Source organism: Pholis gunnellus (genome assembly GCF_910591455.1).
Source record: "Pholis gunnellus genome assembly, chromosome: 3".
NCBI classification, from domain to species: Eukaryota; Metazoa; Chordata; class Actinopteri; order Perciformes; family Pholidae; genus Pholis; species Pholis gunnellus.
In genome coordinates this window covers 15,581,500-15,604,425 of record NC_136529.1, presented here as the reverse complement: position 1 = coordinate 15,604,425, position 22,926 = coordinate 15,581,500, and the positions used below count along the sequence as shown (strand labels likewise).

General features: G+C 41.2%; 2 protein-coding genes across 2 annotated transcripts in view; both read right to left on the bottom strand.

Moving 5' to 3' along the window:
- Positions 1 to 1,761: 1,761 nt before the first annotated feature.
- LOC306715666 (PAK4-inhibitor inka2-like) lies at positions 1,762 to 4,949 on the bottom strand. The gene is made up of 3 exons (XM_079186111.1): positions 4,821 to 4,949; positions 4,679 to 4,712; positions 1,762 to 3,068 (listed from the first exon to the last, which is right to left on the bottom strand). Exons 2-3 carry the CDS (start codon positions 4,694 to 4,696, stop codon positions 2,112 to 2,114), a joined length of 975 nt encoding a protein of 324 aa, XP_079042237.1. The 5' UTR covers positions 4,697 to 4,712; positions 4,821 to 4,949; the 3' UTR covers positions 1,762 to 2,111.
- Positions 4,950 to 10,173: 5,224 nt separating this feature from the next.
- The window catches only part of LOC306693920 (guanine nucleotide-binding protein G(i) subunit alpha-2-like), a 47,498-nt gene continuing 34,745 nt past the window's right edge, over positions 10,174 to 22,926 (bottom strand). The window contains exons 3-9 of the mRNA XM_079156597.1: positions 19,129 to 19,270; positions 16,768 to 16,928; positions 14,057 to 14,185; positions 12,178 to 12,307; positions 11,845 to 11,998; positions 10,944 to 11,158; positions 10,174 to 10,835 (exon numbers count right to left, since the gene is read on the bottom strand). Coding sequence (XP_079012723.1) covers positions 10,968 to 11,158; positions 11,845 to 11,998; positions 12,178 to 12,307; positions 14,057 to 14,185; positions 16,768 to 16,928; positions 19,129 to 19,270 — 907 coding nt within the window. The 3' untranslated portion in view covers positions 10,174 to 10,835; positions 10,944 to 10,967. The remainder of the gene's footprint in view (positions 10,836 to 10,943; positions 11,159 to 11,844; positions 11,999 to 12,177; positions 12,308 to 14,056; positions 14,186 to 16,767; positions 16,929 to 19,128; positions 19,271 to 22,926) is intronic.

Below are 22,926 nucleotides of genomic sequence, written 5' to 3'. Positions count from 1 at the left end.
ACAGCTCCTGTCCACATATCTGATAAAGGAGGACATATATATTTAATATGGTGGTCAGAGCAACGAGGGCAAGTAGCTGAGGTTAGTACTGCAGCAGGCCCCAGACCACGAGGAGAATGAGCTCAAAAGGTGCAGAAGAAAGAAAAAATCTAAATGCACTTGTCTGATGGTTGGATGAGGTCACGTGAACTTTTTCAGGAAAACTCATTTTCAGGGACGTGTAGAGAGAATCTGCATGTAAGAATCAGTGTTGAACTGATCTAGCTTCGTGAACTCTCCCTTCCGCTGAACGTACACATCACTGATGCAAGTTTCACCCACTGGATCACAGCCAACCTTATATTTGAATCGTGCTATCCTAGTAAACTGGCTTCAACAACTAGATTCTTTCACATACACCTTTTTCTGTCTGTTAGCTGTGGTGGTTTAGTCTAATTGGGATGGTTGTTCATTATAATATGCATTAGTGTAACCTCAATTAACAGTAGCAAGGGATTCATTTCCTACCATTGAAAATGCTTCATGTCTACTACTCACAACATACATGACAGGCGCTCCTGCTATAGACATACAGTGTGGAGACTATGTGTAGTAGAGATGAGTAATGGCTGGATCCATTGCTTCCACACTCTTCTCCTCTCAACTCCTCTCCCTGAATGATTCTCAGTCAGCTGGGGATGGTGATGTATTGATGCACTTAAACAGCTGCAGACCACTGGGAACCAGCGTGTGCTAAAAAAAAAGGAAAAATCAGCAGTAGAGCCAGAAAAACCTCTGGAAAAAGTGAACACAGATTATTTATTCCAAGTTCTCTCTGCAAAAGGTATTCAACGTTTCTATCGTGGGCTGATACACGGTTTTACAAACTTCCACTGCAGTGTGAATGTTATAGATGTGTCCTGATAGGTGACATAGATAATGAGGCTAAGACTAACGGCACCCACTAAGAACCATTCCTCTTCTGTAACCTCCCATGCCCTCAGTATCAGACATGATTGGTGAGGCTGGCTGCAGCCGGGAGCATGGGAATCAACAAGAACCTTTTCATGGGAAAATTCTTTATCTTTATAATGTCTGGTGCTATTTCTCTTCTAAATTGATGAACAAAGCGAATAGGTGAAGCCAAAGGTGAAGTGATCATTAGCTTATCCTGGCTAATGTGTATTTCACTCTTTGCGTCAGTGTTTTTTTTTACCCTCCTCAGTGGGCCTAGAACTGATAGTACCGTATACCAATGTGTGTGGATGAGTTGGCACCACCTTTGTGGCTAGCCCACAATAAGAGCAGGGCCCATGTTAAATGAAGCAGGGGGCTGTTAGTGAGAAGTCATGCTTCATAAAGCAAAGGGAAGAGTAAACCTCTGCTCCATCTGCAACCAGCTGCTTCACCTCTTTCTGCATGGACACATGGGGAATTACCTCATCAGGCACACGGCGCCCTGTGTTGATACAGCCTCTGTTTCTGGCCTGTAAATAGCTTTGTTGCCCCGTTTATAGCCTCTCCAAAGGATTCAACTTTTCGTTGAGTAAGAAGAGAAGCTTTTTTTTTTGAGAACGTTGAGTCCCTTGGTATCTAACGAGTGCGCTCCAAGTTATGATCTAAAATGGACTTTACAAACTCAACTGCCCTTATTAGTCCTGGAATGACTGCATGTCTTCTCCTCTGTGATATCATCATGTTTTTTAATTTATCTTTTTTATTATAAACCAATTAACCATGCATTTACAAACTCCACCATGCCTGCCCAGAGTATTACATTTCTAATGAAAACAAATGGACTTACATTCCATAATAGCCTGCCGTAATCCGGCGGTCCGGAGTCGCTGTTGAGCAGTAATGAGCAGTAATGAAACTCAGATGACTATGGCGGAAGTTTTATTCAAATAAAAAAAACTGTGTTTGTGTGTCTTCTGGGAATTCAAAATGATATCAAACAAACATACATTTCCTGTGTCACATGCAAGACACAGATAATACAAATAAATAGAGTTTAAATTATGAGAACATCTTTATTTCCAGTAGCTTAGTCACAGCATATAAGAAGTGAAAAAAACAGTCATATCAAAAATAAAGTGACTCTGAGGATTGTCCAGTCTTTACATGGCTTTGTGTCAGACGTAGCCAAGGATATCTTTGCAGATTATGGGCTGTCGGCTGCGTGATTTCAGGAGGGCTGCAAAGTGGTAAAACTCTGTGTTCATCTCATTAATGCCTGAGTAAGACTGGTGGAAAAAAGGGACTTTGGGCTGCGATGCCAAGACTGGACAGGACAGACGTTTTGGGGCATTTGCAGCTCTGTTAATATTTGCAGAGTCTGTGGATCTCATCCTCACTCTGTCCTCTACACTCTTGGAAAGCCCGGCCAGTTTCCTCCTCATGTTGACAAAGAAACCTCTTCCCTGTCTTGAATTTGGCTTCAGCTCAGTGGGCTCGGGACACTCTGGTAAGTCCATCCAGTTCTGTATGAGGTCTGCAAAGCTGTTGTCACCCAGAACCAGAGGTTGGCGGTTGCGTCCTCTGGTCAATAAAGAGTTCGTCCAGTCCTCTGGGTCGCTGACCTCAAACGATGTCCACCTCTCCAGACAGGCATCAGACGTGGATTTGGGTCGAATGCGTCCACTTGCTGCTCTGTTTGTGCGGAGGCAGGCTGAAGATGACACCCGCACGTTCCTGGTCCTCCTGAGAACCACCCCTTCGTCCTGCCATGACGCCTCAGAGTAACCTGAATCAAACTCCAAGCTTTTCTGACTGCTGGGAGAGCCCAGGCCCAGCCGGCTGTTCAAGTTGTCCTCGTCCTCCTCCAGATGGCTCGCCAGGCAGCAGGCCGAGTCGTACGTGCTGGCCGTGCTGGCATCAGACATCCGCAAGCGTGTGCGCTGCTCTCGCTGCAATGCTCGCTTCTGACAGGCCCGCGCCACTGCCGAGTGGCGCACCAAAGCTGGGAGTTGGGTGCTGAGGGGGCGTTTGGCTGCGGGGCAGGTTTTGCGTAGGTTTCTCAGGTCTTGCAGTGACCTCATCATGTACTGCATCTGCTCCCGTAAGCAGTCGCTTGAGTCACGCAGGCAGAGCTGAGGAGACAAAAAGAGTGAGAGTCAGACACAAGTTGTCAATACACTGTATCACACACAGTGGCACATCAGCAGGTAGAGCACTGACTATTTCTAAGCCTTTCTGATGAACTGCTGCAGAACGGATCTAATAATAGGAGTTTGAGTAAATGCAGAGGCTGTAGGCATGCTCAGGCTTGTGAGTTTCAACTTATGAAACACTCTCTTGTTGTAATGTTGGAGGCCTGCCGACCTGCTGATCAAAGAATACAGGTCATCAATAGACCAATTTCAACACAAAGCAAACTCATCTGTCGGTTAATTTACTCGACCGCACCAGCGACATTAATGAACGCCCTATTTTCATTGAGTCAGGCGTGATTCAACTGAAAACCCCAAACACATATTATTACAGGGAGAGCTGTACTAATGTCTAACCTCAACTATTTCGACATCCTGAGACAACTCCAGGGGCAAAGCAAAAACATCTGCAGTATATCAAGTGGTAACTGGGATCTTGTGGATCTAGATTAAGCTACAGGGGTCCTGCCTCTTTAAGGGTGCAGCGGGTTTGCCTATGAAATTCACCAGTGACACAGTGAGGAATATAATACTCCCGTTTCCTCTCTGACTCACTGTGCTGATTGGCCAGAATCAGCCAGTGAGCAGCGGTGGCTCAAACTCAAACTCAAACAGGGAATAAGAGATCATGTGACAGTGTGTGTGTGTGTGTGTGTGTGAGAGTTTAAGGGTAGACGTGAAGCAGAGGAAGAAAGATGAGGTCCCATATTCTTTGTAAATACAGTCTAGCCTATTCTGATCTCTTAACACTGCATGGCTGGATAAGTTAATGTACTTCATATTAGCAAGTACTGCTTTACTATATGAGTTTGATTGCTTCATTTAAATCAAGATTTAAGAACAGCGATGTAACATTGTGCGATGCTTCCATTTAAATAAAAGAGCCAGAGGTGAGATGTGTGCGCACAAACATCAGAGGGGAACCACAGGATACAGGTTCATGTGCGTCCATAGAGGTCACATCCAACACAAGCCAACACAACCAATGTCAGTCTGCTAACCTTTAAACCTGGAATGACCTCTCTGCTCTGAGTCTACACAATCCATTTGAGTATTTGACCCTGCTGCAAGACCTTCTGCCCCCATTGGCTATTCATCATAACTCTGTGAGATGTTGCAAGAATTTGAGAAAGTACCCAAAGCTTAGGTTTTATATGGATCCAACAAAGCAGGGTATGCAATACATGTGAAAACACTCAATAGTTGATCATATAAGGAAAATAAACTCCTCATCAAAAGCAGTGAATGTCCGTAAAACACCAACAAATAAACTGTTGTTATTTACTCCAACAAAGCTGTTGTGTAGCTAGAAACTCACACTATGGAGGCATCTGAGCATCATTGACCGTTCAGCCGTCTGCTGCATTGGCAGATGTTTTCTCCATATGTTGGGCGACAGCCGGACGGATTTTCTATTCAGGTTGTACTAAATAAAGTTAGCATATCGAGATGCGCAACTACTAGTGACCGCTGTCTGAAATAAAAGCGCCCCAGTTTTTATGCTTAAAAAAGTTAGTATAAAATAGATTATTAAGAGAAAACGAACTCACCATCTCTTCTCCTCTCATCTGTAAAACTCAGATCCTACAAGAAAAAGAATGAACCAGTTTTAAAACAAGACAAACACATGCAAACACTGTAAGAAATCAGAATAGCGTATAAAAAGTAGGCTAAACAAACACAAACACTCACTTCAAATGTGGCAGTTTCCGTCTAAAGGGAGTCACATCCCCCGTTAAAAGAGGAAAATGTCCCGGGATTGTTCAGAAGGTGTTGCGGGCTGCAGAGGCACCAGAGGGGATCCTTGAACAGAGGCAGATGTGTGCTGAGTGAAACGCTCAACTCAGCTCGTCTCCTTTTTACAGCTCCGCGCTCTGCGGCCAGTCACTGCCACTTGTGTCTGAATGAGCCAATCAGAGCGCAGGAAGCTAACACGAGCCATTTACAAGCCCACCTCTGCGTGCAGCCAAACACAACTGCAAGAGAGACGTGAGGAAAAGGCCCCAATTCTTAAACCACCAGAGTATTACAAAATATGTATTTTCCTTCTCCCTCTACACTTGATTCACTCAAGTGATTTGGAGTATACGTTAAATATAAATATGTTTTTTTTTTTCACTTAGGAAATCTTTGACTTTAAATCTGCTTCAAATGCATTTCACTTCATCTATTTTGTTGAATTGGGTGGAATATCACAACTAAAGATTGTGACTTCTGTGGTCCCTTTGAGTTTGTTCGGTTCAAGGTTTGCAACTTTGTGTCTCTGTCCATGATTTCATGTATTGCATCCATCTTAATAGTAAATGTGCCAATTACATCCTGGATTAATGATTTGGTCTATAAAATGACATACAATAGCGTAGACAACTTGCAGACAAAAGTACAATTTCCCAACAATCCAAATATATTTGGTTTACCAGATTAATAAGAAATAATAAAAACACATGAAAGATGCTGGAATCAGTGGATTTTTGCCATTTCTTCTTCAGCAATTGATCCATTTTCTGTGAACGGTCTAATCAATTAATTGTTTCAGTTCAATTGTGATGCATTTGTGTGTGTAATTAAACCTTGTGAAAATGCAGGCAAGACATTTTTTCATTTCCAATAAATTATTTTTCTTTTGCAGGATTCTTTTTAAGTTACATTGTAAAACAATCCAAACCATTCCATTGCTTTTTTGGCTGCTTTTAATTCTAGTAGATAGAAGTCCTGCTGGTAGCTCATTGCCGATCACTGAATCAGAGCGTAAACAGAATACCTACATGTAAATAGAGTAATCTGCCTCCTAATTGGGCATTGAGCCTGTAACCCTGACAGTCGTTTGGCACTCGACCTTCCATTCACATTATTCAGTTAATGGATGTTTATGCAAATCTAAAGGGCTGAGAGGAATCTCATCTGTTCATTTCTGTTGGGGGTACATCCAGATCTGATGGTCCGCTGTTCAAGTGCAGATTTGTCTCCACAGCAAGTCCAACATTAGCATACAGGTACTTGCGGCATGTCCAAACCTGTGGAGCCGCCTTGACCCAACATTCTGTTCTCATTTGGCTCTTTTAGGTAGATTTTAAGCACTTTAAATACAGAATATCTGTCTGTATTTTTCTGTATCTGTATTTTTCCCCGATTGATTTCTAGTGTCTAATCCTTCCACATATGTTCACCTACAGCTTCAATATACAGTATAAGCTACAGTACAGACTAACATTGGAGTTTAAATATAGCTATTTGACAGAGTGCAGGTTCCTGCAGAACTCCAGTCTTTCACTAACATCAAGATTATGCTTCTAAAAGATAATAATACCCGTTAAAGATGGAGCCACCTTCACTCTGACCGCCACCAGCACATACACTCTACATTATGCATTAAGTAATTACGCAGGGCTTTTAATGGAATTGTGATTATTTCAATTTTCTACACAAGCCAACCTTTGGTCTGATAATTCTACTTTTAGGAATCCCTAATGGATATAATTATTATATGAGTTGGTACTTGAACACAATCCATTAAGTCCAATGAATAGTTTACTCTCCTTCTTTATAATACTTGATTGTATAATGCTGATGTTTTGTCAGTTTTCTCTGGTCACTGCATTTGTAAGTATTGCAGTAGTACGGGTCATTAAGGCTGAGCGCTCAGATAAACAGTGTTTTGTTCTGTTGTGTTCAGCCGTACAGCTAGTACCATATTTGTCCAACGTTCATCAGGATGAAAGTTTTAAAGCACCAGATTTTATGTTTGTATGTCACTGTCTTTTAGTGAATCTTGGAATTTTCACAGATATTATTGCAGCCATGTCTCACAGCTTGAATGCATGAATACTTCATTTATGGCAACATTTAAACATGAAATGTCTGTTTCAGAGATTGCTTAAATACGTCAAACAATAATCTTGCCTTTAAGAAATGAACCTTTACTTTGAAAGATTTACCTAACACAACAGAACATGTTCTTATACTGCTGGGTGTGCAAACACTGAAATGTTATACTGGTTTTAAGCCAGGAGTTTTGCCTCTGAGAGTCTGGACGGCAGAGTGGGACTGATCGAGTCTTTCAGATGATGAACTGCAGTGCCCTCTAGAGAAAGCACTGCTGAAGGGTTTATAAAACACGATTCAATCAAATCAAGTGCAGTTTTGTTACCCACTTTTTTCTGTGCCTGCCTGTGCTTCATCTCTTAACAAATAATGCTCATGTGATTAAATGTGTAATAATTAAACGTTTTCCCTGGCCTCCACTGCTAATTGAAAAGAAGTACGATTGTGGTCAAAGAGTTAACGATACGAGCGACTGGATCAGCATTAATTGAAATTCTGCGAGGCTCGTCGGGTGTTCAGTGTGTGAGGTGTCTTTATTAAAAGCTGATCAAAGCAGAACTCATGGTCGGCCAGTGCAGTCATTGATGATGTGTGTTCCCCGTATCTTTATGGTCATCAGAACTCTTCAAGTAATCGAATAAAGCACAAAAAAAACACAAAATGAGTCATTTCAAACAGGCTTCATTTTGTGACCTGTTAGAGAGCTGAACCACTTGAGTCTGAGTCATTTCTCTGAACTCACCCTGACATTTTTACAAGATGGTAGTAGCGCCACATGTAGCAGCGACATTAATGTTTTATTGGTTATTTCGGACAAATATACTGTATACATCATAATTCTTTACTATTGATTGTTGCAGAAGTATGTCTTGGTAGTATGAGCATAACAGTAACACTGTTCAGTGACGTACAGCTTGACTTGCTAGAGGATAGATTTCAGTTGAAGCACACCAGTGGCAAGGTATATTGAATTGGCTGAAAAAAACACTTATACACTTCTATGATATAACCTTCGAAAAAATGTGCCGAGTTCCTGAGCAACCTTATCTAAACTTTACCTATTTGCATGCAGTAGTGTTCAACAAAATGTGCCTAGATTTCTTTATTCACTCTTCATACTACCTCTGAGTTGAAGCTAGAGATTCTTCCCCCAGGAGAGCGTCGACAGGTCCGCTGACTTGTCTCCGCCTTTTAGAAAATATCTTTTGGGGCATTTTAGCTTTATTTCAAAGGTGAACAGCAGAGGGGTCAGGAAATGACAAGAAAGTGATAGAGAGACGAGTAATGACACACAACAAAGGTCCCTGGCATATGGTATGTGTCTTCACCGCGAGGGCACCTCATCGACCCTTGGCCAGTACTTTTTTCGATTAATGATTTTGTATTCAATAGAATTGCAGAAGTTACAGTCCATGCTCCAGAGAACCTCCGAGGCTCCAATGATAGTACACACTGTATTGTCCTCTTTATTATCTATCTCACTGGATAAATGCATGTATAAGGCTGCTAGTTTCTCTGCCACATGTCTCTGCAGTTCTATGTCGTTCAATGTAGCTTGTGGTTAATCCGTCTCAAAATCAGTATTACTATTCTGGGAGGCTTCAGGATGAGTGTGGGGGAGCTGCCATTAAGCTAATATGAGCATCATTGATTAGCCTTCTATATCTATATGATAAGCTCTTATCTGTGAGATATGGATTACAACAGCCTCTCACACACTTTATATGCTTCTGAATCAAGACATGAGACAGGCATATTGTAAATGTGCATCTGTCAAATGAGGCTGTGTTAATACTTAGACAATAAATATTAAGTTTCCACAATACTAAGGTAGATAGTCTTATTCTGTCTTTATACTACAGCCCAGAGGTGTCTGAGACTATTTAGGTGCATGTGGACACGACTAACAGCAATGAGTCTCTCACACTTGCGGACTACAATCATTTTCTCAACAAACTCCAGTTCAGAGACAGACAACTGCAGGTAAAGGGAAAGATACAGTTCAGCTCTGCATCTGGACAACCAGTTGGTGACTAGATCTCTTAACTGCGTAGAGTGGGATGTCCTCGTCATGGGGTTTTAGGTTCATTACCAATTAGGTAGTTATACTTAAAAGGCACACTTTTGTTCGAAAAAAAAACGAAAAACATACCTTTGGGCAAAACTGAGCTGAATGAGACTGAACGCGTAAATCTGAGGTCATCTGGTAAACGGTTGAGTGTGAGAGACTGTACGGGCTTGAATTGGTGTGAATATGAATGGGACTGCACTTTGACAACGTCAAATTATGTACAATTATGGGTATTTATTTGTACTATTTACTCCCTGATTTGAACGTATTCCAGGCTCTTTCCTCACCAGATGAGAGGTCATTTTAAATAATCCATTTCTCGTTTTTGTCAAAACAGCTTCAATTAATAAATTCAATGTTTGATGAATAAATCTGTAATATAATCTCTGATTCCATTCCTCTTGATGTTATTTGTTTTTATGTTCCATCTTTCATCCTTAATGTTTCTGACTAAATGTAATATTTCAGGCTGAACACACATGTGCCGTCCTCTTTGTTTACCCTCTTTATTTTACGTCTCCATGCTTCCACTAGTAACCCTGTGTTAAGAGTCACATTACTATGAATTGTGGGTAATTCCCTTGGGCAAAGTCTGCATTTAATGCAGGGAGGGAGCACGCCTGAAAATGCGGACATTGGGATTGGGCCTTCGTCTCTGGACCCTATGACGGCATGTACTGGAACATTCCACTAGATGGTGCCATCAGCCTGTTTAAAGACTTGTCTCCAGTGGGAAGCTGCGGTTAGGTCGATGACTTGTGTGCTTGTGTTTTCTGCATAAAACTGAATCATTATACCAAATATGTATGTTGCAATAAAACATAAAAGTAACTAAACAGAGAGGAAAAACAATGTGCAAGAGTCAGGTGATCTCTACTTTTATTTAAATTAAATCATAAGACTTTTTAAAGCATTTTAATATTTACCAAAAACACTAACCTTTTTCTGAATTAGATTTTCGTCTCTCATTAATAATCACTATATATTCATAGGTGCTAGGCAGAAAATGCAAGAAAAATATAGGCGCACAGTAGGTCAAACGTACTGAAAGCATATCTAGGAATCGGTTGTAAACAGAAGTCAAGGCACAAACATACTGCAACAGACATGGAAATGGTACTATAAAAAGTGACAGAATGTTAGGTACACACATACTTTAAATATCAGTTAGAATTTTGCCATAATTTCCTCCTGCAAGTGAAGCTTTTTTTTTTTTTCCTTCTTTTTAACGTTTTAACATTTTTTATTTTCATTTTAACGTTTTAACATTTTTTATTTTCATTTTGTAGGAATGTTAGATAATTTGTGCAGATTACAGAGCTAATATTTGCCATGTTGAGTCATGCAGAACAATATACAGTTTGGCTATGAATGAAGAACTTATGTAAACATTATTAAAAAAAAAAAAGCACTTTCCTTTATCAATCATATTTTATGTCCATGCCTGTGCTTCATCTCTTAAAAAATAAGATTCATGTGATTAAAGGTTTAATAATTTGCACATCAGAATTTCTAAAAGTAAAATGAATGCATTTATATAAAAAAAAGTTTTCCTTTGCCTCTAGTAATTGAAAATAAAGAAGAAAAAAATAACCAAAATACAATAACAAATGTGAATTTTTGTGGTCATAGCCCAAAGAGTTAACGATACGAGCGACATTTATTGAAATTCTGCGAGGCTCGTCGGGTTTTCAGTCTGTGAGGTGTCTTTATAAAAAGCTGATCAAAGCAGAAATCGTGGTTGGCCAGTGCAGTCATTGATGATGTGTGTATATTCCCCCTATCTTTATGGTCATCAGAACTCTTCAAGTAATCTAATAAAGCACAAAAAAAACACAAAATTAGTCATTTCAAACCGGCGTCATTTTGTGCCCCGTTAGAGAGCTGAACCACTTGAGTCTGAGTCATTTCTCTGAACTCACCTTGACTCTTTCACAGACATGTTTTTAGAAGAGGCCACAGTCCTTCAGGTTGTTCTTGATGATGACGTCAGTGACAGCGTCGAACACAAACTGCACGTTCTTGGTGTCGGTGGCGCAGGTGAAGTGGGTGTAGATTTCCTTGGTGTCCTTCTTCTTGTTCAGGTCCTCGAATTTGGTCTGGATGTAGGCCTGGGCCTCCTCGTACTTGTTAGGTCCTGAGGGACAGAGAGTGTTTGGAGAGCTCGAGTCTGCTGAGTTCCTTAAAGTGTCACGTTTTCATAAGCCACTCTCATGTACAACCATCATCTCTCACAGGAAGTAGATTTGTTTTTCTGAAGATCAACTACCCAGCGATGTTTGAAAACCCACACAGCTGTTCTGGAATTATTTCCAGAATCCTTAAAAGACACTTCTCAATGTCTAGATAAAAGATAGTTTTCTGCTCAAAACAACATTATGTCTTTGCTTAATTTATATACTTGTATCATCAGTTATACTACTATATTGAGGTTACTTCTATTATCTTACATTCTCACACAAAAGACGACGATCATATTCTTTTTGTGTTGTACAAAACAAGGAAAGGTAATTTGGGGATTAGTAAATATAGTCGCAATTAAAGAAATAAGTAAAAAACTCAACAACCTTCTAAGGTCTTAAAGATTGTTGGGGAATCATTTTTCCAGACAAACTGATGATTATGTCTGCGGCTTAAATGTAATGGTAATATGTCAGAGGCACAAACTGGGGCGAGATGTTGCCCGGTTTTGATTCTGTTACGGGAACAAAGACGTACAAGAAGTGGAAGTACCACATCCTATAAACAGAATATTTGACTTGCTTTAAATAACTGGGAAGGTTTGCAAAAGGGAAGGTTTGTATTGAGACATTCAGACTGTACCGTTGTACTCGGGGAAGCAGATGGTCAGAGGGCTGTGGGCGATCTTCTCCTCGAACAGGTCCTTCTTGTTGAGGAACAGGATGATGGACGTCTCAGTGAACCACTTGTTGTTGCAGATAGAGTCAAACAGCTTCATGCTCTCATGCATCCGGTTCTGGGTGGGACGGGGGCGCAAATGTGGAGATAAAGAGATTATTAGAGAGCACAAGCAGTGCACATAAAAGAAATGAGTTCACTGAAACCCAACCTCTCCTCACCATTGGGAACATCCTGGGAATGGGCTCTACTGCAAAAAACACATGCAAGGCTGCAAAGAGTGTAAGCTAAACTCACCATCTCCTCGTCCTCAGCCAGGACCAGGTCGTAAGCGCTCATGGCCACACAGAAGATGATGGCTGTGACTCCCTCGAAGCAGTGGATCCACTTCTTCCTTTCTGACCGCTGGCCTCCAACATCAAACATCCTGCACAGACACACACACACACACACACACACACACACACACAGTATAAACAGGAGAATCAACACTTTCATGCTGACAAGCTTCAAGATCCCCGTCTCCCTGTCTATACACTGAATACATTTCTGTGTCCTCGTCTCTTCGGGGCAGGGTGTTCTGCTGCACAGGCCTTGTCATTTTTCCTGGCATTTGTTGGCATTTTGGTTCAGTGCAGTTGCTGTGGCAACAGGCGGCCTAAAGGCAGGTTGAGGCACGGCAGCGGCAGGTTTTCTCACTAAGCTCCAACATGACTTATTCATGAAGATGGAGCGTACCTAGATGGATGAGAGAGAGAATGCTCATCTGGACGGTGCCACGTTGAGGATTTTCTCCATCTTACACTGGGAGGAAGCTTCTCAGCTGGCAGCTGAAGGTGGAGCGTTATCATTCGTAGCATCGCAGAGAGACACATTTGTTCTTCCTGCTCAGCAGTTTTCACTTTGCAGAATTTGGCTCATTACAGAAGAACTTTGAGTCCCACGAAGGGCCGGCTTTACGCCGAGTAAGCAGAGCTCATAACAGTGACACACTTAAGACTGTTTACCTCAACGGTGCGTTCATCTCCAGCGATGCTTACGTAAGCTGAATATATCGCGGCAGCGCAGCAATAAAGAGGTGCTAGAGGTAAACATATGCAGGTTGGATTTGGTCCAACTGTCTTCCAAAGAGAAATAAAATAAATCAAGACATAAATGTGAGACTTAAATATTACAGACAGACACACACCTTTTTATTTCCACTGCCTTGAAGCAGCAGTAGTGACTGATGTTGCCATCAGATATAAAAAAGGTACAACGTGTTTGTTTGTGGTTTTATTCCGTTATCTCAATGGGGATTATATGTCAGAACACATAAACACAATGATGAAACATTCACATTGTAGAAATAAGAGAACTTCTGAGAAGCGCGGCTGAAAACCGTCATTCAAAGTAACAAACTGAAAGGGTAATAATGAGCTTGTATTCCTTCATTTCTTTATTGATATGCGTAATCGTGCTGTGGTAACTACTCCGTTACCTACATATGTATATTGTTTGTGTGGGGTAACAAAAAAGAAATTCCGTTTCTGTGTTTTCACTAAAAGTTCTGTGTTTGTACTTCAATGAAGGTTTTTCCTTCTTCTTCCCAGGTTGAACAATGTGTACGGAGTCCTCATTGTAACAGTTGTTTGGGTTCAAAACATCTTAAGCTTAGCTGCTGAAATGAGGCAGCAGCTTCACAAATCGGAAAACAAATGTTTTCCTTTCTTGGAACTTTATTGACTTACCAAAAAGGGGAAGCATTGTGCGCTGGCAAACACACAGAACACTCTTAGCACAAACACAAATGCATGACTCTTGAGCGCGCACACAGATTTTCTACAGTCGGCAAAATGTCATTGATGATCATCACTGTCAACAGCAGTTCATATTTTCACAAGATATGCATTTCTGATTGCTTTCTGATCAGGTTTTGAGTCTGTTATCGTTCTGTTTAATTAACACAGTGATGCACTGAGGACGTGTTGGAGATCAAAAAGGGTGTCCTTTTCTGTGTGAACAAGTGTTTTACTTCATGGAAGAATATTGGCAGAGGCGGTTGTTGAATAAATTAGTCGGGTATAACCTTTTGCAGGTGGAATGAAATGTTGAGCTGCATAATATCAACCGATTTGCACCTCTAACAGTGTTTCACAAAACGAGCGGTTGCAAACGGTAAAAGGGGGATTCTTACTTGAAGTGCAGGTCCTTGAAGGTGAAATGTGTTTCCACAATGCCGGTGGTCTTCACTCGGGTCCGCAGCACATCTTGCTGTGTGGGGATGTAATCTGGCTTGCCTATCCTCCCCAGGTCATTTAGGTAGCTGATGGGAACACGGACATAAACAAGATAAAGTACATTTCTCTCACAGCTAGAAAGGGGTCTTACGGTGTCAGGGTTGTTTCGAGGTTATAAGACTCATCTGTTTTTTCACACAGACATGAGAAGGACTCAAGGTGGCCCTCTAACAGCGCTGTGTCGTCTCAGCACAGTCGGGTTCAAACTCACAGTCATATTACATGAGCTGATGAGCTGTCACAGAACAACACAAGGCTGCTGCTTTACCTCCGCTCACTCCACCCCGTTTCACCTCACTTATGCACATTCTTCTTAAGGAGTCATAAATCATTATTTCATACGTGTATAAGTTAAGGAAACATTTTCTGAAACTTTGTATCTGCTGACATTCTGAATGCCTTAAAAAAAAAAAAAAAAAAAAGCACCAGCTCCACTCACTGGTAATTGGAGAGTCTGGTGTATTGTCCGTGAGAACCAACCCACGCTATTGAATACAGAGATTGCAAAGACGTACATCACATACAGCACTATCACAGCCAATCACACAATGATGTTGTATGTAAACACAGAATCCTGCCGAGGGACACTGAGGTGCTAGTCTTTTCATATGCACAGGGTCTTTTGTTTAAGTCGTCTGATAAAGTACGACAGCCGAGGCACGGCTCCTATAAACTCCTATTGTTTCTGCCCTTCAATGTAATGTGTTGACATTCTGCTTTGTTTGACAATATTGTCTGCATATTTTGGCTTGTGTGTGTGTGTGTGTGTGTGTGTGTGTGTGTGTGTGTGTGTGTGTGTGTGTGTGTGTGTGTGTGTGTGTGTGTGTGTGTGTGTGTGTGTGTGTGTGCACACAGACATGGCCAAATAAAGTAATCTGGCTTTTCAGGCCAGCATGCCTAAAACCTGATAAAAGCACCAAATACAAGACCACAGTCAACTTGTACACATATATTGTAACAATGGGAGACACAAAATAAGCCAAATGTATTTTATGTAATTCTTTCAGCACAATATAAAACTACATAAAAAAAAAAAAGAATAGGTTGTATAACAAAGTGTTGGTGCTGAATGTAATCCCCTGCAAGCCAGAGCCTGCGTGTAGATATTAGAGCCTCCGCACCACTACTTCATGCCACGTGTTTGACAGTTTAATCGTTATCCTCCTCCCCACAGAGAGAGGTTTAGGCTGCTTTCGGAGTCCACACATCAGATATTGTAGCACTGCTTGATTTGGCACAGGGTTTATGAGCCTTGAAGATTAATTGAATTTGGTCAGCTTACACTCTAATAAAAGAAAGTACTCGACTGCAGTGTGGCAGAGAATCATCAATAACCAATCAATAATGGCTGTTTCATAAGATTTTACAAGAGATGTTACAACCACCACTTTTTGTCACTGAGTAAACAATTATCAGAGAACTGATGTGGAGCCGTTATAGACGTCACATTGCTGCACACACATAACAGGTACAGTGCAGGGACAGACCATTTCATTTTTACACATCCAGACGTGTGAAAAGGTCTTCATTCCTGAAATAATGGCTGATGGATCCATTAGTTTCAGAGTGCACAGTACATGTCCCTTTCTATCAAACCAGTGAGAGAGAGAAGAGAGAGGTCTCTGTTAATGTGAGCTGTGCCATCTCTCTCTCTCTTTCTGTATCTTTCGCTTCCTTTCTCTGGCTCTCAGCAGGTGCTCAGACATGGATTATGGTCTCGTACGAGACTCATTAGTCCTCTCACATAGCAACCGACTATGTCACTGTCCACTCTCTCGGCCCGTTAGCGGTACGCTTCCAGGTCCCCTCGGCTTTAACACGAGCAGCGAAGCAAAGATGGAGAAGTTATGATTATAGCGGCCAAAACAAACAGAGAACAATATCACTCCCCCTGGAAGTTAAATACAGCCGTGACTGCGAAGCAATCATTTGTGAAAGACTTAACACTCCCCTGACATTTTACAGCACATTCTGGAGGTGTCCTGGTATTATTAAAGGCTTTTTGTATGAAACAGAAATCAGAGCAGTTAATTCCTGCTGCAGCTTGGTGGTGATCGAGGCTAGAGCTCTTTGTTTTCACTGGATTTCCATTTTCAGAGCAGCAGTGCATCCCAGCAGGTCAGAGTGATAACCACCTCTCACCTTGTAACCAGCAGCCTTTCACAATTACCTCACCCCCTCTCCCTGTTATTATACTGGTGCATTATAATAACGCGTCCAAAAAAAACTGAGTGCTCAGAAAGGAGCATCATTGAGGTAATTAAGACCCGCGGAGCGAGAGGCTGAGGTTGATGTGTTGTTGCGGATTAGCCACTGGTTAAACCAAAAAGTAATGCCTTCACCATTAATAACTGCAGCTGCTCTCTATGGGGCCCTTCTCCGCAGCCTGTGCTGTGACGCAGAGATTATTAACAAAATGAGAAATGATCCAATAGAATCCAGCAGAGAAAAATGTTAAACTACTAAAGCAGACAAGAGTAGTAATAGTGCTGGTAGTAATGAATCCGGTCACCGAGGTTTTCTGTGCACAATAACGGTCATTTTATTTTGAAAACCCGATGCTAGATAAATTAGCTTTGATGTTATTTGATGTTATTAATGCACTCACTAAGCTGCGGAGTCATTGAGCTGGTACTCTCTGGCCCGTGTGAAGCAGCTCTGGACGCCGGCGTCAGCCCACAGTCGTTGGATGACGTTGGACAGATCTTCTGGCAGGATGCCCTGCTCCTCTGCTGCTGCTGACAGGGCAAACAGCTGGCGGGCATCGTCCTGACAAGAAAAGACAAAAAACATTAGATAGAAAGAAATGTGAACGCATATTAACCCGAATTCTTTTTATAAAATCGGCAAAGCTGATAATTCAGACATGCATAGCTTTATTTAGGACTTTCATTTCATATGGCTCGTATTCCACTCATCTCTTACAAGGCCCAGTAATGGTGGGCCTCCATGCATTTTAACATGTATGATTCATTTCTCAGAGTGCAGAATTGCGGTGAAAGGAATGTTTAATATATACACCATGTATATAGTGTGGTTCTCAATACTGAGGTTCATGGCTAAACTGAGGCTTTTTGGAAAGTAACCCGCAATACCAAGGAAAACAAGTACAAAGCATAGATTCATTGGGCTGGTTGTTTTCTGCATTAACTTGCCTGGCAAACGTTAATCAGATATGGTAAGTGGTTTTCAGCAAGCTGACTTGCCAAACTACAAGCAATAGCTTGCTTGTGTTGCGGGTATCTAGTTAAAAACACCTGTCTCAATTTGCTTTACTTAGAAATTGCAGATAAGAGCTACAACCACTGGAAAACGTTGCACGATGGAAAGAAAGACTGCATTTTTCTTTCCATGTAGTGTAATTTGAAGTTCGTCCACAGCTTAAGTCACCTTCAACGAACCACTGTGACCCGTTGTGTTTGACATTGGCTAAGGGCTAGAGAGCAGACTTCCATGTATTAGTCAACCATTATCTGACCCTCCGCTGTATCTCAGCTTTAGGTCACAGTAAGTACGCAGCCCTTTGCTGTGTACCACGTGGAAGTAATCAAAATCCTGCGACAAACACAAGCAGTTTTAAATGGACGTCAGGTGAGCAGAATGCAGAATACCACGGCTTTGCATTTTCTGTAGAGTCCAAATCAAACCTGAAATGCAGTCATAAAAAATGTCTGCAACTTCTGATGTGAAAGCAGTTGACAGCGGGTCATGGAAGAACTGATACACATTTGTTAAATGTGACATATGCCGTCAACTACTAGTTGGTTACCAATAGTTTGTAGCAATTGATATGTTTGTCAAACAATGAAAGCAGCTTTTTCCCTGTAAAAAATAAAGAGATCAGACGAACCAGTTCAGTCACACACAGATTTGTTCAGAATATTGCTGAATGCCGACTCTGGCTGTGAGGCAAATGTTGTCTTTTTATTTGAAATCTGTGAAATGTTCCAGGATACTCAAATAACTCTGTATGCCATTGCAGTGGGGGAAGGTGTTTCTCAAATATACTAACTCACACAGTCCAGCAGAACTTGTCATGCAGAGCTATAGCTACCTTGGCAGAGCCAATCCTGAAAATATACCAGGTGGTCAAAAAGCTCTTTCCACATAAAAACCATGTTTATCTAACTCCTCTGGAATGAAGTTCGACAGGGAGAGGGACATTTGGAGAGAACAAAAGGTATCAAAGACGTACATGCAGTAAAGATTATTAGCATTAGATTAAAATGATCTGTGAGAATAGGATATATGAATCACATTTATGAGATAACGGGTCTGTATAAAAATGTTCTCCTCTCATGAGTAATGCCTGAATTTTACTTCTGTCATCCTATCTCCCTGTGTGTAGATGATTTATTGTTTCAGCAGCTCTCACACACACACACACACACACACATACAAACACACACACACACACACACACACACACACACTCCCACACACACGAGCGGGGAAGTAAAATGCATGGTCCTACTGGAGTCCATCTTAAGCATCCCAGAGTTGAATTCCAAAGAGACGGTCACATTGCACTCTTGAGCTGCCTCAAATCCTCAAGGTTAGATATGGGCTGTTAGGATGGCGGCAGAGTGCAGGCTTTGGTGGCGATTAGTAGAGATGATATCACTGAGCTGAGTGCCGGTATATTACACTGTACTTAATCAGGTTCCCAGAACCTTTGTTACCTTCTTTAACATGGGAACAATATGGCGCTTAAAGCTACTGTATGGCTGTATCTGGAATAGTTTTTAATTAAGCTAAAATACTTTAAATTAATCCAAAAAAAGGCAAATAGGTTTGAGATGGTTAGTAGTAGTTCTAGTCTCTCGAGTTACGCTAGCAGACACACAGTCTTCGTTCAACAACAACGCTACCGCCTCGCTGTATTTCAAAAAATAATTTCACTTCCGACTCGCTGCTGCAGAAGGTGACGGCATTCAATAAGTTACCCGTCTCAGTGTCAGATACCTACCGCTCTAGTAACTTCCTCATAGTCGATCTTAAGGTTGCCCATAGCTTTGATGATGGCCATAATGGACTGGATTGTGTTGCTGTAGACAACGGCTCTGTACTGCTTGCACTCATCTTCTGAGTATCCATCCTCGTGGATAATCCTGAGAACAGAGACCAGAGGAAGGGAGGGGAAGAGCAAGAGAAGAAGAAAAAAAGATTAGTATGTAATTAACAATGTCACAATGAAACACTATAAGGACGTTAATACTTACGATTACTTACATACAATGGTGTAAAATAGTGACTAGACTTTTCCCCCCAGCTTTTTCCCAAGATCTTGCCCAAACATCTCATCTCATTATGAAAACGTTGTCTAGTATTTGTTACAATAAACCTAATTAAAAAGTGTAAATGTAATTGATATTTCATTAGATCCATTAAAAATGCCTTAGTCCTCCATGTATGAGATCACAAATCACAATACTGCTAGTTTGGGGTTCTGGGGAAATTCAGATGTTTTTGTATCTCTCAGCTAGAGGACACTAGAACAAATATTGACTTGCTTTTGGAGCTGTGGACAGAGATGGAGAGAAAGAGGCATGTGGTTGAAAAAGCATTGGGCTGACACAGAGACTGCTGGGCAGGAAACCAAACAGAACCATCTCCCTTGGCCTGTCACGGCCCAGAGACAAGAGTCACACGGCCAGGACGCTCATTGGTTGTGTGATGAGCTGAATGGGACCTCATTAAAATGCAAGGGAGCCCCCTGTGCAACAGTGTGAGCTGCAGCCAAGAGCACTGAAAGCCTACAGTGTTTCCCCCACATCCAAACAATACTTCAAATACTTTCCATACAATCCTTTGATCGACTTGATTGTGAAGCACTTTGCAAACTTTATTTATTTAATTTAATTTCTAAGAATTTTATCGCATTCTCACATTAGGTTGGCACATGTGGACGAGGTGTAGCTGGACACAAAGTGGGATATTGAACACTTTAAATGTAGACTAAATATTGCTGTGTGAAAGGATGAACTGCATAACACTTCCAGTGAGTAATACTCTGGAAACCACTTCTAGGAAAACAGTACAACCAGATATTTGATATAACGCAAGATTAGATGTAATGTAGATGTAAAAACAAAATGTGTTGTTGAAGATGGTCGTGGCTACATGTTGGACATGCTGGGGTCTAGACTAGGGGTGTGAAACTCATCTTTGTTCATGGGCCATATAACAGCCAATCAGCAGACTCTTATTAGAACAGCACAACCCCCGGTGGACAATGAGGAAGAGCGATGCATTTAATTGAAAAATGTAAATGAACGACTTCTCTGCAATTTTCATACTTTGAAAAGTTATCCAATGGGCCGGATTGGACTCTCTGGCGGGCCAGTTCTGGCCCTTGGGCCGTATGTTTGACACCCCAAAGAACTAAGAAAGAAGAATGTTGCCATCTGATTTTACTATAACATGTTGGGTACGTTTAATTTATCCTTCGCACTGAATCAGACAAACTGAACTGAAAACTTGGCCATTGTAATCATATTGTATAGACTTTGTAAACTGCTTCCTTCTCATTTAAATATTTAATTGATGCCGTGTTAAAAATAACGTGCAAGCATAGCGTCAACCAGGGGTACATTTTTAGTAGAATACAAAAAATGTTTGATTAAATTGATATATCCCATTATTAATGCCGTCATATCCTGTGGCGGTCACATTTTTGTAAGCATAATTATCCTTTTTGTCACATCTAAGACTAGAGTCAACCGAAGGGATTTTTTTCTTCTCAAGAACTTCTAAACCAGATTAAAAGACCATCATTAGTACAGCAGCTTCCTGTGACTCACAGAAGCATAATGCATCCTTTTGTCAGAATTATGAATAGAAAAAGCCCACACATAGTATCTCTGAAATGTATTGTTTTCCATCTCACAAAAAAACACAACCAAGGAAAATGTTTCCTCTTACAAGTGCGAGTCTAGTGCGGACTGTTCGTTCTATTTTCAGGTAGCCATAATAATTCACTTGTACTCTATGTGTGACGAGACGACAGTGTGCTAAAGGGCTCGATAGACCTTTTCACGACAGTCATTTTGATATGCCATATCCAGGTCCAGGGCCCTAATATTGTCTATGAATCATTCATGTCATTCATTTCTTGTGCTTTTCTTGCTATGGCAAGACAAAATGGAAAATAAATCTATAAAAGTGGGTTTAAGCAACCTTAGTAAGTGGAATAAAACGTGTGAAAAATCCAAAAACGTGTACAGAAAATATAACTGGGCCATCTGGAGACGTCATCATCATCTGTGTTTTGTTTGTGTGTATATACATGTGTACACCGGGGGGGGGGGGGGGGGGGGGGGCTTTTGTTAATGATGTATCAAAAGGAATAGTAGCATCAAGCGCGTAGGTGTTCACTGATGTGTACATTTGAGCGGATTTTAGGGAACAGAGTCTCTCAGAGATTTAGCAAATTGCTTCAGTGTAGCAACACTAAATAGGGAGACTAACGTTGAGTCATCAGCTGTGGAAAAATGCACATTTAGCACCAGCTTCTCAGCCCTTGTTTTAAGGACACGTAGGGAGTGTTTCAGAGAGACTGATAAGAGCGAACCTTCAAAGACAGAAAAGCAGCCGTGGAATTTATGCTTCACGACGCAGTAATCAGAGATTAGGCTATACAGCAGGCAACAAAATACTAGACTGTAGTTCCTGCCCTGCCAGTTGTCGCTGGTCATGTCAGCTTGAACATATTCAGCCATTTCTTTAATTGCCAAACTGGAAACTTTTAGAATTATTGATTTTAAAACATCCTCCCACAGTAAGTTTCAAGTGGCTCACTTCATCTTCATGTAGCGAGCTATTATGGTCTTCCTTGCATGATTTTTGTTTTATAAACATCCTTTGAGAAACCTTACGGACGGAAGCAAAAACAATCAGGAAATGTTCAGATGCCGGTTAATCATGACATGACTCACTGCCTGTCGAACCTCTCAAATGTTGTGTACTTGTATAACTGCTCATCATTGCAAATGAGAAATAAAACGAATCATAATTCACCAAATGCATGTTCAATTTCTTGGCTTGAATTGTTACATACTTGTATTTCAGTGTTGAGAAGCATTGAAAATCATCTTTTGTACAATCTGAATAATGTTGCCTGTCCTACCAAAGCCTTGTCAGATCAGTACAACAATGGTGGGCTTTCTTTGCCAGGATAATTCTGAATTGCCCACTTGCAAAAACATGACTGGGAACACATTGAATTAGCTGGTACCCTAACAGGTGCCAAGATGAACCCTGGTATCTGCTGTGTAGATGTCAGAAGACATCTGTATTCTGCCCATGTGACTCGACTCCCCAATCGATTTGGCCAATCACTTAACAACCGCTTCTCTCCTCCTTAATGCTGGTGATAAGTGTTCACGGTGCAAAGCCTGTTAATGGCCTATTTCAGGCCTGTTGGCTCTGAGCCGAGCAGTGCCAAGCTAACTGGGCCAAACTTTATTCATTACTCATCGTATCAGCTAGCTAAAAGACTGCATTTATCAGAGGGGGGAAGGGGCATCCCTGTATACAATGTCAGCTGCAGTGCAGAGGAGGATATAGCGATATAGCTTATCTGTGTGTGTGTGTGTGTGTGTGTGTGTGTGTGTGTGTGTGTGTGTGTGTGTGTGTGTGTGTGTGTGTGTGTGTGTGTGCGTGCGTGCATGTGTCCTAATAGAAACTATGCCACCTGCTTTACTTGAATTTAAATCATAAATATTCATATTTTGAAAGTGAAATTAGTTGCATCTTTTATAGTTGG